Raw genomic sequence first — 14,856 nt, 5'->3', positions numbered from 1 at the left:
TGTTCTTCTGCGCGTTTCATCTTTTCCATATTTTTTACTTCATATCTTTGCAAGTTACACATGCGCTCGTTGCCTTTGATATTTTGGGTCTTTTCTGGGTCGACTGGGAACGGCGACAAGGATGGGATTTGGTTATTTAAATTATTTGATACCCAGGAGAGGCATGTCATTTACTCCCATTTCATGCGTTGCGTTTTGAGGCGTCGACAGGCTGCTCGGTTCTTTCCAGTCTTTACTTTCATATAGTGATCTTTTCATTCTTCATTCTTCTTTGTTTCCTTTGATATATTCTGGCATATGTAGCCTATACACGGATTATCTTCATTAGACTATAAATGAGCAGCATCGTCAATTCAAAGGGATACCGATAGCACGGTAATAGCGTCCTAAGGGTGATCTTTCTGAATTCGAAGTCACTACACGCCGAAGAATATTGGTATTACTTGTGGCATATTAGTTCTTCTAAGTAACTGCTATCGTAAATACTTTCATTGGATACTTAATTGACTCAGTTTCACTACAAGTGTTGAACCATGATCGAGCTGACTATTACTACGTACGTAGCCTTGCAGCACTTTCACCTCTTCCTATACAGGTATACAAAAGACAATCTTACTTACCACTTTGGCCCATTTGAAATCGCTCGATGACATGCACTGATGAGTCCGCAAATCCGAGACATTCCGTGTAAACCTTTTTCAACTGTCTATTATGTACTAGTAGCAGCAGTATCTAACAGTGCGAATAATGTCAGATTTAATAATATCTATCGTATAAAGACCACCGTTAATGTTCCGGGTAGCCCGAGACAGAATTATATTCAAGGATCATCCAACCAGCCCCCGGATCCTGCGGCCAAATCATTACCAGTGTACTACATTACAAGTAACACTTGAATAGCAGTAACGGAATCTATCAAAAACCTATAAATATTACTTCGTTACCATGTCCAAGAGCCCCAAGATCAAATTCAACTTGACCAAGTACTCAATACTCAATACTCTATTGCAGGCAATCATCTCCCCTAACTTCTCCTGAAACCAAAACAACTTCAATATCAACCATGAAACTCTCCATCACAGCCGCAACAGCCCTATTCCTAAGCACCAGTCTCGCCTGTGACACCCTGGGTATCGGTCAAGACTGTCAATGGGAGGGAACCGCACCGGCATGCGGTACTGTCAACCATGCCATCGGATACCTCGACCCAGCAGGTCGAACCTTAGTAGACTGGACTCGAGAGTCAAGTCTTGAAGCGTTCTGCGCGCAGGAGAAAAGAGATGGAGGGAACTGTTGCGCTGCCTATGGCCATGGATGCCAGAGTGGATACAAACGACTTTGGTGCAAGAAGTATAATGTTGATAAGATTGAGCATCATATTGGAGCCACCGTTGACAATGCCCTTCATACGGTTGATCATATTGTTGATGATATACTTCATTGATTTGAGTCATTCTCGGCGGGATCGAAGATCTTTGCTGGTTATCATTTGAGGGGTGATTTTTGGGAAATTGAGGAGAGGTTGCAGCTGGATTTATCTTTTGTGGGTTGGCGTTCAATTTGATATTACCAGGGTTTTCGGTTAAACGCTATCCAAGGAATGATTGCTGCTGAATTTCAAGTGCTGATTGAATTACGCGCATAATGAATTTCAAAATATGGTTGATTGATAGAAAGAAAGCACTTTCAGCATTATTTTCATAAGTACTCAATGTTACTCATGTTCTAGTTAGTATAAATCCCAAAGATCCTGATAATATCCAACGCCAGTTTTGTCCACAAATGCAAGAAAAAAGAGAAAGAAAAATGAAAGAGAAACCATAGGGTATCTGAAGCCCACAAAGGACTTTTCCAATCCAGCCATCATAACCTTTACGCGGAGACAGTATCATGTTGAGACTCCTTGTCTCCATAAATCCCAACCGAAACAGCACCGAGAACATTCTCCAATTTTCCCCGCAATTTCTTCAATTCCAGAGCCTTCGCCTCGCGTTTCTCCTCAACTTCTCTGAGCTGGACCTCTAATTCACGAATCTTGGCTTCTTGCTCAGCCTCCGAGGTCCCAATACCAGGTAAGACAGAGATAAGGTACTCGATCTGTTGCTCCTTGATAATCAGATCCCTGGCGAGTTCTCTCTGACGACTGGCAAATGTGCGGGGGGGGATCTGGTTCTGGAGGTTGATTTGGATCTTGAATTTCTGCGGCTCCTGGGGCGGCTCCAGGTTGTTGGGGTTGTGGAGGAGGTGGTGACGCGGCTGGACCTGCACCACTTGCTTCTGCAGATGCTGCGACTGAGGCGGGGATCGGTGGTGATGTTGTGTTTTTGGACATCCTTGCTAGAGCTGGGGCTGCATCTGGGACGTTTGGAGGGGGGATCGCGGGGGAATTGTCATGGTAGGTACTGAGGTAGCCGAGTGTTGCGTAGAATTGAGTTGCGAGCTATTTGCATGTCAGTTTCGAGAGATATCAAAGACGAATATGAATGAGTTCCTACCTGATCGAGACAAGTTTGTAACTGGGTTAGGATATCTGCCATGGTGGGTGGGATCTGAGAGATTGAAATGAGGTGGAAGAGTTGGAGTTGGAGATAAAAGAAATGCGCCGATGAAATGCGGAGACTTCGGGGAGCTTCAAATGCGGTGAAGGAACTGGTTTGTTCTCCTCTTCTTTCACAATCCAACTCGATGCTATATTTGCGATCACAGAATGGCAGAATCCTATCTACGGAGCTGCGGTCGAAGCTCACTTGCTCGATAATTCCAACTCGAACATTTTGTAACTCACGCTCTAAATATGATATTTCCCCATTCACGCGCCGTCTCTACAAGCTCCCTCCAGTGCCAACATCATCCTCCCAGCACCACAATTTAGCTACATTTCTCTCCTACGCTGAACGGACCTCCCTACCAACAACCAGCACAGTCTACGTAGGCACTCGCTACGAATATACTGTTCTCCAGAGTCTGCGTCAATACGCATTAGCTCTGCATCGCGTAGGCGGCCGCGATGACGCCGGCATCGACCTGGTTGGCACCTGGCATCTGCCCGAGCGGGAGCGGGAACGCGCAGTACGCGTGCTGGTACAATGCAAGGCACTCAAGACGAAACTAGGACCAAACCTAGTACGCGAGCTCGAGGGTGCTCTTCGTCAGGCGCCTGTTGGATGGCGCACGGCCCAAACAGCGGGCATCCTAGTGAGTCCGCGTGAGGCAACCAAAGGCGTGCGGGACACGCTTGCGCGAAGTTCTTATCCGCTTTTCTGGCTTATGGTTGAGCAGGACGGGACGTTGAAACAGGCGCTTTGGAATTCACGGGCAGAAGAATTGGGCTTGGGCCCTCTTGGTGTGGAGACGAGGTATGGTGTTACGCAGTCGGATTCTGGATCTATCACGACGCAAGTGACCCTCACCTGGGATGGATGTGATATCCCAGATTTGGACCGAGTGGAGTCGGACCTCGCTCGTTCTGAGCAAGAGTGGATTTCTTCTTGGGGGCTGGAGGTATCTGAGTCGGGAAAAGATGCTCTCCTCGATACTGTCGAGACTATTTTCCCTGATGGTCGTCCTGATTTGGTTGCGGATGGGAAAGTGGCTGAACCGGACCGGGAGAAAGTTGCCCAGGCTTTACGAACCATTGATACAACCCAATGCAAATAATGCCGTATATGTATTGAATGAAATAGAAGACATCGAATCAACTATACTGTAATGTGTAATTTCATTGTGGCAAGCAAGAACATCAGTGTTATGGGTATACCTAAAAGAAAACTCCAGCCATTGACCAATGGCTCATCCTCCCCACCCAAGAAGACAAACTCCCGAAAAACGAATTCTCCACATTAAATCATTAAGTTTATCCCTGCATCGTCGACCAAAAGTAATTCGAATAAAAGAACCGAGAAAATTTCGGATCAATATTCACAACATGCACATCACCCTTGCGACTATTGCGAATGACTGCCCGATTGAAATTCCCAGCCTCGTCAGGTTCAATATCAATCCCCAAAGAGCGAAAGATCTTCAAACGCAAACTTTTCCAAGTAAATTAGTATATACTTTAATAGTCTCATGCAGTAGCACGTTAACACTCACATGGTGGCGTCGTCAGCTTCACGCTCACGACGAGTCGCCTCATCACCCTCAAGACCTTGAGATTCGAGATCGGCTAATCTCTCCTTAAGCATTTCCAGCTCGCTCTCGAGCCGCTCACTCTCAATTTCGAGTTCCGAGGCAGCTTTCGCAATACGGAATTTTTTTGTGTCTAGTTCGACTATCTCTGCGGCGTGTTTACCCGAATCGTGGACTGCGATGGCTTCTTCGTGCTGGGTTGTTAGGGAATTTAGATGTCGGGATAATTTGCGCAGTGATGATTCTGCATCGCGAATGCGTAGGTCGCGCGATTGCTGCAGGGTGGAAAGCGAGTCATTGATGCGGGTGACGGCTTGTTTATCGGGATGGATATTGAAGTTACCGATCGTATGGTGGATAAGCTAGGAAGAGACTGAATGAGTATTATTATTATGAGAGAGAATAATGCAGATTTATACTCACTGTTCCAGGATCCTCGTCGAGCAACATGATGGGCGTATTAAGACGGGGAGGAGATGTTGTTTGCGGGGGAGTTTTGAAGAAAGTTGGTTTGTTTTGGTTGCTGCCGCAACTCCAGCCACAGATATACACCGCCACAGTCACCGCCACATCCTCCGCAAGTGACGTTTGTGATTGTCCGCCCAGCTCGGCTTCAAACAGTTTCTTGCTTCATTCATCTCCTCGGCTTACTTTATATTCAACTCTCGTTTTATTTGAAATATGGGACGAAGTCCAGGTATGTTATTATTCGTGTCTGTCTGAATCTGCTATTGACTGTGTTTACTGATCCCTTCTTTTTCTTCTCTCATAGAAATCGAGGCAGCCTTCCGGTCCGTCATTACCGAGCTTCCCCTCCCGAGGAAGAGATTCGAACTGACCATTGTCTTTCCTATACCAGGCCCCTTCGAGCCGGTGAACTCCAGGTTCTTCGATCACAATATGAGAAAGAAGGCATGTATGCCGGAGTTCAGACAAAATTTAACTACGCCTGGGTAAGACGATCCATTGAGACGGCCTCTCGTCTTGACACATTCGCGCGAAACCAGTAAACTAACGACGCATCTCCGCGCGTTTTCGGAGGACTGCTTGAATAATAGGGCTTGATCTGCGAAGATACCCGATCTGATCAACAAGAAGGTCTCCGCCTGTTAGCCGAGATCTTCAGGGCTGCCCCGGAACGTCAACGGGAATGTCTCTGGTATATGGCGTTGGCCAACTACAAGCTCGGTAACTATGGTGAATCTCGACGACTGAACGATGCGCTCCTTGAGCATGAAGGCAAGGATGAGCAAGGAAAGTGGAAGAATCGACAAGCGTCGAAACTCGAAGATGCCATCAATGAGAAGGTGACACGAGAGGGACTCATGGGTATTGCCATCATGGGAGGCTTAGCCGTCGCTGCGGGTACCGTGGCCAGTCTTGTATTCAAGGGCGTTCGAAGACGGTGAGATTTTACCTGGATTGACGTTGGGCACAAGCAGCCTGCAAGGGCTGTGGCACAGTCAAATGAGGGAGTCCTTGCGTCGTGGGACTCCGTTCAAGTGTACTAGGTGACGACGGTCTCTTGTGTATTAGCATCTTTGCGGGCGTTTCTTTCTTCACGATTCTTTGTCTCTACTCTTCGGACAACCCCCTGGAGAGACCCTCGCTACTAGTACATAGGCCTTTGAACATATACCATTGGGTCATGACTAGCTTGTATTAGTCCTCTAAACTCAACTTTAATGAACTTCTAGTACTTTATTTGAATACGATAAAAGGCATTACAATACTTATAACACATACTGTCGTTATTGTATACTATAATATTCTCGATATGTCTACTGTACATAGTATAGTATAGTAGTTATATTAGTTGTCTACTCTCTCCTTGCCACTTGCATCACAATCCTCCGAAACGTTTCACTGGAAAACGGCGCTGCCTGATGCGACAATCTGCACTGCTATTTTTACCAACTTTGAAGATGCAGCAAAATGCATCAAAGAAAGAGTGGAAACCAGGGAAACGTGATCTTCTGTGATCTTCGTTCTTCGTGCTTCATTTATACTTCAACCTTTTTTCTCTTTTGCCTCCAAATTTCAGCTCTTCCCCACCACTCAAAAGGCAACCAAGACGTCATTTCTTTTTTTTTCTATTTGCTAGTTTGCCCAGTTGCACTAACATTTCAATCCAATTAGATAGTCTTTTTTGTCTGCACCGAAGTGGATCTTTTTTATTTTTTAGTTTTTTTTTTATTTGGTCAAGTCTGCCTTATCCTGTAAACCAAAGCATTGCTTGAGTTACTACGCTGTATTGGAGGCCACGGGACTATCACGTTTGCCCCACGCCGATAAGCAAATGACTGGGGGATTCTTTCATACCCAAACGATTCCACCACTTTGTTTGCTCTCGTGCTTTCGAGTGTTAACACTTCTGTTCTCTTCTTCTTTTCATTTTCTTGTTGTCTTCTGTTTTCTTTTCCCCTCTCCTATCGGTGATGGATGGACTGGAATGGCTATCTTGCCATGCATGTGGCGAGGACTGGGTTCGCGATTCTCATTACGACAGCAGCCTCTTGTGCCCCAGCTGCGGGTCCGATTTCGTACAGATCGTATGCAGCTCCCTCGTTCGTTCCCTGTCGTGCGCATTTCCCCCTAATCCCGAGGTCTTTGCACAGATTGAAGAAAGTTCCCCCCCTGAACGTGACTCTTTTCCCCGCTCTCCTCCTTTAAATGCCTTCTCAAACCACAATCCGTGGTCCGAGGAAGAAGCAGCAGCAGCAGCAGAAGAAGAAGATTCACCTTCACATCACGCCTCTGCAGCTTATAACCCCATGGATTTCGCATTCCCTGGCTTTTCTCATCATACCTATAGGTCTCCTGATGGCCGCTTCAACTTTAGTGGCACCACGGTTCGTGGGAGCTTTCCTCTCCGCCAAGGTGGTACTTACTCAAACCCCATGATCCCCATGCTCCAAACATTGCAGACAATACTGGGAGATATGTCAGAGACACATGATACCGAGAGTAACAGCAATCAACATCAAGATCATCATTCTCCGCACCGTCATCAAAGGAGTTCAAGATTTGAAGCCTCGCCACGTCAACAGTCGCCAGATCCAGATCACACAGGTTTAGATCAATTCGTGGAGTTCGGTGAACTATTCCCCCGCAATTCCGATAGACCTCAACGTATGGCACCACCAGTCGAAAGCTTGGCCGAGTATGTATCCCCATATATCATGAAATGATCGAGATCTTCAATCTGACTTACCCCGAATAGTCTTTTAGGAGACTTTCACTATAACTCCGGTCCAAGGCGCCGAAGTGGAAGACCTCACCCCAGAATGCAGACGGGTCCTGACCCAGTCACGATGCTTGGCGAATTAATGCGTGAAATGCACGAAATCAGATCTACAGGCCGTTTCGGTGACGCAGTTTACTCACGGGAAGCCCTCGACGAGGTTATCGCCCAGATCAGCCAACAAGACCCTCATGCACAAGGTGGTGGTGCACCACCAGCTTCAAACACAGCCATCCAACTGTTGCCCAAAAAGAAAGTCAACAAAGACATGTTAGGAGCAGATGGTAAAGCCGAATGTGCTATATGCAAGGATACAGTGGAACTTAATACCGAAGTCACTATGTTGCCCTGTGAACATTGGTTTCATTTCGATTGTATTGAAGCGTGGCTGAGTCGCCATAATACCTGTCCAAATTGCCGTCGAAGTATTTCTTCCACAAGGTAGCGTGATAAGCACCCTTTAACAATTCACCATCTTTCCGCCCCAGCTGACATGTTTCACAAAGCCCCGGCGAAGGCACCAGCGATCCTCCCGTCAATTCCCAGGATAACCCCGAACAAGAACCCGGCCGGCGTCGACGACGCAGTTCACCATTTTCGCGCAGTTCCCGAAGCGGCCGATCTTCATTCTCTCGATCTAGTGCGAATTCACCGACCCAAGAATCGAATGGACCGACCAGATCTAGACGGACGAGTCGGAGTGAAGGCCATCATCGTGGTGGAATCACCGGTTGGGTCTGGAGTCGATTTGGAGGTGGTAGTGGATAAATCATCTCAGAGTCAAGATTCCCCCTTCTTTATCTTTTCGTTTCTTCCAACAAACGTCCCCCCCCCCAATCCCCGGTGCTCGTTTCCTTTTTTTTTTGATTTCTCTTTCTGGGTTATCTATTTGCGGTGATACAGGCTGTTCAGCGATTTTCTTTTTACACACATACCCCTACTGTCGTTTCCAAGATATCGGCGACTAGATGACATGGCTGGTCTTCCATTGATGATTGTCTGCCGATTGTATATATTCCCCCGCCTCATTTATTAGTGATGGCATGCTCTGGTTTTTTTTTTTTTCCCTTTCTTTTCGAGGGTACATTTCTGAGTTATCCGGGGTAGACAGCAGATACATTTGAACCATCTGAATATATTATGAAATACCACTTAACTAATACCCGGGTGCCTAGATAGCATGTTCAAGTTGTTGGAAAGACCCAAGTTAGGGGGGCTTAAGTTGGGTAATACTAACGTTAATATAAGCCCTGGGAGAGCATTTCCTAGTATGAACCATTGTCTTGGCGTGGTGGACCCTGTTCGCTTGAGGATGCCGATACATTTTGCCGAGCAAGATTATGAGGGTAGAGAAGGCGAGAGTGGATCTAAAATACCTATTCTACCGTATTTTAATTGATTGAGATGATAATTAAAAACCATTCATTGTAAGCTGTTTGTGATCCATCATAACCTTAGCGAAGAACTCCGATGACGGTTAGACTCTCGGGTTCATAGTTCTCGGCTTGTATAGATTCCAATCTATACAAACCGACAACAAGGTTGTTGTCATCTTCGATATGTACCTTTAAACTGTAATACTGTTTCTGCGTAAAAGTAATTTCACTTAAGGTTCTAGATATATGTGTCACTCCAATTCGAGTCCAGGTGTGGATTAGACTTGTATAAGTGTCTTATAAAATGAACTCTTCGCATACGACCGTTCTCGGCTCGCCCGGGTATAGAACAGTTGAACAACTTGGAACTTGGAAACCCACTTCAACTTCCTGGCTATATTTTCTGAACGACATAGAGCCTGGCGACAGAGATTGTACTATAGTTTACTTCGAAATCAAAATTTATAAACCAACATCACCCGGCTCAGCTCTCCAAATGAAGCAACAAAGTATGCATACACTCTTCTTGGCATCATCGATATACCCTAATGTCATACAGACGACTCGAGATCCACCACCTGCGACCATGATAATATACGGCAAATATTAGAGAAGTACAGACCAGATCTAAGACCATTCGAGGGCATATACAGAAGCATCCATAGCCACCCCGAATTATCCGGTCAAGAAGTACGTACAGCCAGAACAGCAGCCGAGCACTTGAGGAATCTGGGATATGACGTACAGACGAATATTGGAGGACACGGGGTAGCAGGCGTTCTCAAGAACGGCGAAGGACCCAGAATTCTCCTTCGAGCCGACATGGATGCACTTCCAGTCGAAGAAAACACAGGTCTATCCTATGCAAGCACGAACGTCGTCAAAGGCGAAAATGGTATCAGCACACCAGTCGCGCATGCCTGTGGACATGATTCACACGTTACAGCTCTAATGGCAACATCGATGGTGCTTCATTCTGCGCGTGATGAATGGAGCGGTACGCTGATATGTATCTTCCAGCCATCAGAAGAGCACTTAAATGGTGCGCAAGCAATGTTGGACGATGGATTATATGACAAGATTCCAAAACCAGATCTAGTCCTTGCTCAACATGTCATGCCAATGCGAGCTGGAACGGTCAGTATTCGTGAAGGTCCTTTTCTTACAGCCGCAGATACATTCGATGTACGTGTTTTCGGACGTGGTGGTCATGGCTCCTCGCCACATACAACCATCGACCCGATCGTTATTGGTGCTTCGATCGTTATGCGCTTGCAGACTATTGTATCCCGTGAGGTTGTTCCCGGTGAGCTGGCGGTGGTATCATGTGGTAGTATCAACTCGGGACATACTTCGAATGTGATTCCGGATTATCTAGATCTAAAGCTTAACGTGCGGACTTTCAATCCTGAAGTCCGTGAGAAAGTATGCAGCGCTATTCATCGGATTATCGAGGCAGAATGTGAGGCTGGAGGCGCAATTGAGAAACCGAAAATTACTCGGACATATTCATGTCCTGCCACAGTCAATGACGGAGAAACTGTGCAGGTTCTTCGCTCCACGTTTAAGTCATTCTTTAAGGATCGTTTGGTTGATGCCCATGACGCTTCTGCTAGTGAGGATTTTTCGCTTCTGGCAAAAGCTGCCGGGTCGCCTTATGCTATGTGGATGTTTGGCGGGATTGACGAGAAAGTGTGGGATGATGCTGTTACAAAAGGGACTGTTAATGAGCTACCAAGTAATCATTCTCCCTTCTTTGCACCAGTCATCGAGCCCACTCTAGAAACAGGCGTCGATGCTTTGGCGTTAGGAGCATTGTCATTTTTGAAAAGAAAATAAATGTTCACTCGTGCACTAGTACAGAGTGATGGATTGTCATGGCGTTGGAGTATCTCAAACATACAATATCAATCAATGCTGGTGGAAATAGATAATGAGAATTAAAACAAGCCCACGTCTTGAGACCAATGAGCCCGTGGTTTCGCCACATGAACAATAATCTTCCCTCTTGCGCGCCCCGAGCGTAGTTTCTCGAATGCTTGAACTGCATCTTCAAATTCATAGACACTATCCACCTGCGTTTGCAGCTTTCCTTCCTCCATCATCTCACCAAGCTTATTAAGATGTTGCCCAGTATTCGAGAAGAAGAATATCACATATTTCCTCTTTCCACCTCCAAGAATAGAAGGCCATCCCAAACGCCCAGCAAAAGTCAGAATAGACGATGCACCAACTTGAACAAATACTCCATCTGCTTTGAGAAAATGGTGACACTCATAATATAATGAAGACGGAGACCCAATATGATCGAGTATATGGTCATAAACTACCCCTCGATTCTTGAGCCCACCTACAAGGTCTTCCTCGGCAGTGTAATCAATCACATTATCAGCTCCCATCCTATAACAGAGTTCGATATTTCGCGTCGAACAAGTCACAGTAACATGACATCCCATTTCCTTCGCAATCTGAGTCGCAAATAATCCACAACCCCAGGAACCTCCATTGATAAAGACTTTGTCCCCTTCTTTCACGTATCCAAGGAGTGATTGATAGGCTGACTGTCCCGCAATACCAATACCAGCAGCCTGGTCTACCTCCACGCCTTCCGGCAGAGGAGATACAAATGTAGCCGGTATGGAAAGATACTCACCCAAAGACCCAAATTGCATTGGGCGACTATGACACCCGTAAACGAGTTGGCCGGCAGTGAACTGTGTAGCGCCAGGGCCAGTACTCAGGACCTGTCCGCAAAAATCCATGCCAGGAGTAGCGGGTGATCCAATTACTAGACGGGCTCCAATCATCTCTGGGACTTTGAAGTCTGCTGGATTCAGTCCGGCGGAAAGTACTTGCACGATAACCTCGTTGGCTCGTGGGATGGGTGGTGCTCGAACGGAGTACTGCAACTTCATGTTTTTCTCTAGACCTCCGGATGTCCCAGTATACATCCAAGCTTTCATGCTTTCAGGATGGGCTTCAGCCATGGCGGGAGGTTGTGTTGAGCTCATCGTGAGTTTTGCTTGAGGTTGGGAAGCTGGCAGAGAAAAATCCCTGAGTTTGTTTTTTTTTTTTTTGCTTTCGTTTTTGAATGATTTCTTTACTCAAGTGGTGCCTTTCGGGCCCTTAAGGTGTTAGGCCAATGCTGACCAAAATATATTAGGGGGTTCTAACCTAAGGACAAACTTAGGTCATGTCATGTACTTCACAGGTTGTTGATTGTCGAGATTCATTCAACCGCAGCCATTTCGATACTGCTGTCGTTGTTGTGCTCACCGCCTTCGACACGTCTTCATCGCAGCTTGATTCTCAGTAATTTGAAGACTCTACTTCATTTGTGGTTGAAGAGAGCGCCATTATAATTTTCAGTTTATCATTGGTTGACCATGATATGTTGCTGCGGATCGCCTATCTCATTGGGTTCTCGCAGCAGGTGCTCATGGTGGATTAGTTACTCATGATGCCACCCTAGTAATGGATTCCATATGGAGCTTTTGACCTCCAACTTCACCGTCATTTGAAATTTTTATGTCCCCCAAATTAGGACACAATGCCCTTATATTTAATGGACAGTGCACTGTAATTCTCAGAATAAATTGGTTCTTCACAAGTCCCTAAAAGGTGACCAACTACTGAGAGAGAGAGAGAGAGAGAGAGAGGGGGTATATACTACAAGCTTAAAAAAGGGAATTTGTTCAATAATAGGTCTTTTTTTACCAATTCATACTTATATAAATATGAAGATCTTTATTGATCAGGTTACACCAGTGTCTATACCAAATCTTGTTGTGATGGTCTCACAACCCTTGAGCCTCGGACTCCTCAATCATAATCTTAGCCTTTGCTATACCGATAGTTTCCCGTAAAAATGTAAGTACTTTTCGGAACCAAATCGCTTTGTTCATAGTGTTCTCTCCCTTAACAAGCCGATGGTTCAAGCATTGAAAGCTAGTATATGCAGGCCAAGTTACCATATAAGCCCAAAGAGTTGGAATCTTATCTACCGACTCAAAATCGGATGACCCATCAAACGACATCGCTAGTGCGTTGGGAATAGTATAAGAAATTTCGGTAGTCAAGCTTAAGAGTAAATCGACCATGCGTGCTCTTAACGCCGCTGTCTCAAATTGAGGCTGTATGAACGGTCGTTTCTGCAGGAATTCGAGAAGGGCGAGATTAAGTCGAATGCGAGTTGAGCGGCACATGTTCCACTTGCTAGCTGCCAGGCGGTTGGAGTAAGAGTACATTCTATCGGGGGCACCAGGCCCTGAGAGAAAGTCTATTGACCAGCTTGGACGGTTGCTGTGGGAAATCGGGGCTTGAACGACATTATTCCAGTCTGGTGTTGTGTCTGTACAAAATTTATCGAGTCTTAGATCGAGCTCCAGGCATTCGTGGAAGATTTCCAGGTCTGTTTGATCTTCTAGACCTTCGAATATATTATTGGTATTGGCTGATAATTTAGCACAAATCCCGGCCGCTTCAGACATTAATAGGATCAGATGCTTTTTCGCCTCGTTCTCGAATGGAATCTGCTGAATCCAGCGATCAAGATCTGGTGGAGGCGTTTTTTGTTCTGTCAAATAATAAACCACCTAGCCTAATTTAGCAACCTCATGTGTATCTGGGAGTAAATTATGACATACCAAATGAGAGCAGAGCACTGAAAGATAATGGGAGTCCTCCATCAGACTGGTACTACTGATGGCCCTTTCAGCAATCACAGTCTGCGTGCCTTTCATATGCGTGATCCACGAGCCATCACGAATGGAAGATGTAAACATCTAGAAGCAATTAACTTATGCTCTTTAAGCCATGTCACAAATCTGATGATTATCCACCGTACCTCATATAAACCGAAAAGAAATATGACCATCAAGGAATCGTCTCGTTGCATTTCATCCGGGACTGTCATTACCATGACCAATTGTTGCAGAGCCTGGCCGTAATGCAGTCTGCTAGCTTCATATGCTTCGTCTGATCCATATCTGCCATGATAATTGGCATAAGCAAGAGCCCTGACGACCGTGAAAAGACATGAGTCGTCGGCAGTATCTTCAAGCAATGCTGGGAGCCGACCTATCACCCCAGGGTAAACGGTTATAAAATCGTAGCAAAATCGGTTATACGCTCGTTGAGCTAGAGAATCATCTGGATGATCTTTCACCGGGAGATTTATCCTTATACCAGCACGCTGTCTCCATTTTGTAGTTGCAATAGATTGAGCCTTTGAATTCTGGTCTCTGTGGAGACGGTCGAAATCGGCTTCATATACGCAATCGCGACCACCTCTGCGGCATCTTTGACAGGATGGTTTATCTCCATCGCACTTTTGCATCAATTAAAATTTCATACATCTTGGGGGTTTAGTCGAGATTGAGCTGGGTGAGAGATTACCTTGACCTTCAGTTTTCTGCAGCGACAACATCCTTTACTTGGCCCGCGATTGTTTGGCATTGTGTGTGGACCCAAGCCACAAGGGAGCGAAGTGGATAGGAATAAGTGCTCGGTCCTTTCTTTTTCAAGGTTGTCCCAATATAGAGGTTAGCGTTGAAGGGTTCTAGGACTTCTTTATTATTGACTTGAGGTCATAATTGAATCGTGTCATTCACAGCCCCAGCGGGCGTTGGGCTGATGGGGGCGGACCGCATCGCTTGCCACAAAACGTTTAGCGTCTGACTAGAGTGTCGGACCCAGCATGATGATTGAAAAGATCATCCAATTAGATCGATGGGATTCAAGGAGCTCCAGACGCAACTATTTCCCCATTCGGAATCATCAAGGCTTGTTAGGGCTGACGGGATCCAGCTGAAGAAGTAGAAGTTAATTCGTACTCATCTAATTGTGTTGATTGAAGATTTTTAGAGTAGATCTTTTCTCAAAACAAATAGATATGCCTAGCTTTGCTGAGGCTGCGCAATTATATTTTGCAGATATAAATCAGCGTTCGTCCTTGTTTACAAATGTTCCAATTCATTTCATAACGATCGAGTATCTGACATAATCTCCATCCGCGAGAGTCTTTCAAGCTTCATCCATCAATTCGACTTTCAAGCCCAGACCGATTCGAATACAATAACTTGAACGCAATTTTCATTTTCTATATCC

The 14,856-nt window shown here is 45.7% G+C and overlaps 9 protein-coding genes across 9 annotated transcripts; 5 read left to right on the top strand and 4 right to left on the bottom strand.

Annotated features, from left to right (window-relative positions):
• Positions 1-1,063: 1,063 nt before the first annotated feature.
• Positions 1,064-1,444, top strand: N7469_009903 (uncharacterized protein; the record flags this gene model as incomplete). Its single annotated transcript, XM_056648808.1, has 1 exon — positions 1,064-1,444. One exon carries the CDS (start codon positions 1,064-1,066, stop codon positions 1,442-1,444), a length of 381 nt encoding a protein of 126 aa, XP_056495939.1.
• A 428-nt stretch (positions 1,445-1,872) lies between these two features.
• Positions 1,873-2,537, bottom strand: N7469_009902 (med21 domain-containing protein; the record flags this gene model as incomplete). Its single annotated transcript, XM_056648807.1, has 3 exons — positions 1,873-2,292; positions 2,363-2,440; positions 2,496-2,537. The coding sequence occupies 3 exons, from the start codon at positions 2,535-2,537 to the stop codon at positions 1,873-1,875; spliced, it is 540 nt and encodes a 179-aa protein (XP_056495938.1).
• Positions 2,538-2,685: 148 nt separating this feature from the next.
• Positions 2,686-3,657, top strand: N7469_009901 (uncharacterized protein; the record flags this gene model as incomplete). Its single annotated transcript, XM_056648806.1, has 1 exon — positions 2,686-3,657. The coding sequence occupies one exon, from the start codon at positions 2,686-2,688 to the stop codon at positions 3,655-3,657; it is 972 nt and encodes a 323-aa protein (XP_056495937.1).
• Positions 3,658-3,853: 196 nt separating this feature from the next.
• Positions 3,854-4,737, bottom strand: N7469_009900 (kinetochore Spc24 family protein; the record flags this gene model as incomplete). Its single annotated transcript, XM_056648805.1, has 3 exons — positions 3,854-4,031; positions 4,093-4,490; positions 4,552-4,737. Coding segments are annotated over 3 exons (762 nt in total), but the record flags the coding sequence as incomplete, so codon positions are not given.
• Positions 4,738-4,809: 72 nt separating this feature from the next.
• On the top strand, positions 4,810-5,537 carry N7469_009899 (mitochondrial fission 1 protein; the record flags this gene model as incomplete). The annotated part of the gene is made up of 4 exons (XM_056648804.1): positions 4,810-4,825; positions 4,901-4,919; positions 4,988-5,081; positions 5,187-5,537. The coding sequence occupies 4 exons, from the start codon at positions 4,810-4,812 to the stop codon at positions 5,535-5,537; spliced, it is 480 nt and encodes a 159-aa protein (XP_056495935.1).
• Positions 5,538-6,566: 1,029 nt separating this feature from the next.
• N7469_009898 (putative RING finger domain protein) lies at positions 6,567-7,817 on the top strand (the record flags this gene model as incomplete). The annotated part of the gene is made up of 2 exons (XM_056648803.1): positions 6,567-7,291; positions 7,352-7,817. The coding sequence occupies 2 exons, from the start codon at positions 6,567-6,569 to the stop codon at positions 7,815-7,817; spliced, it is 1,191 nt and encodes a 396-aa protein (XP_056495934.1).
• A 1,753-nt stretch (positions 7,818-9,570) lies between these two features.
• N7469_009897 (putative zinc metallopeptidase) lies at positions 9,571-10,587 on the top strand (the record flags this gene model as incomplete). The annotated part of the gene is made up of 1 exon (XM_056648802.1): positions 9,571-10,587. One exon carries the CDS (start codon positions 9,571-9,573, stop codon positions 10,585-10,587), a length of 1,017 nt encoding a protein of 338 aa, XP_056495933.1.
• Positions 10,588-10,688: 101 nt separating this feature from the next.
• On the bottom strand, positions 10,689-11,735 carry N7469_009896 (NAD(P)-dependent alcohol dehydrogenase; the record flags this gene model as incomplete). The annotated part of the gene is made up of 1 exon (XM_056648801.1): positions 10,689-11,735. One exon carries the CDS (start codon positions 11,733-11,735, stop codon positions 10,689-10,691), a length of 1,047 nt encoding a protein of 348 aa, XP_056495932.1.
• An 810-nt stretch (positions 11,736-12,545) lies between these two features.
• On the bottom strand, positions 12,546-13,952 carry N7469_009895 (uncharacterized protein; the record flags this gene model as incomplete). Its single annotated transcript, XM_056648800.1, has 4 exons — positions 12,546-13,343; positions 13,395-13,532; positions 13,595-13,887; positions 13,916-13,952. The coding sequence occupies 4 exons, from the start codon at positions 13,950-13,952 to the stop codon at positions 12,546-12,548; spliced, it is 1,266 nt and encodes a 421-aa protein (XP_056495931.1).
• Positions 13,953-14,856: the final 904 nt, after the last annotated feature.

Source organism: Penicillium citrinum (genome assembly GCF_028827155.1).
Source record: "Penicillium citrinum strain IBT 23319 chromosome Unknown utg000009l:1.0-4274883.0:1.0-4276374.0, whole genome shotgun sequence".
Classification (NCBI taxonomy): domain Eukaryota; kingdom Fungi; phylum Ascomycota; class Eurotiomycetes; order Eurotiales; family Aspergillaceae; genus Penicillium; species Penicillium citrinum.
Note: the sequence above shows the minus strand (reverse complement) of the source record. Positions and strands in the feature narration are given on the sequence as shown.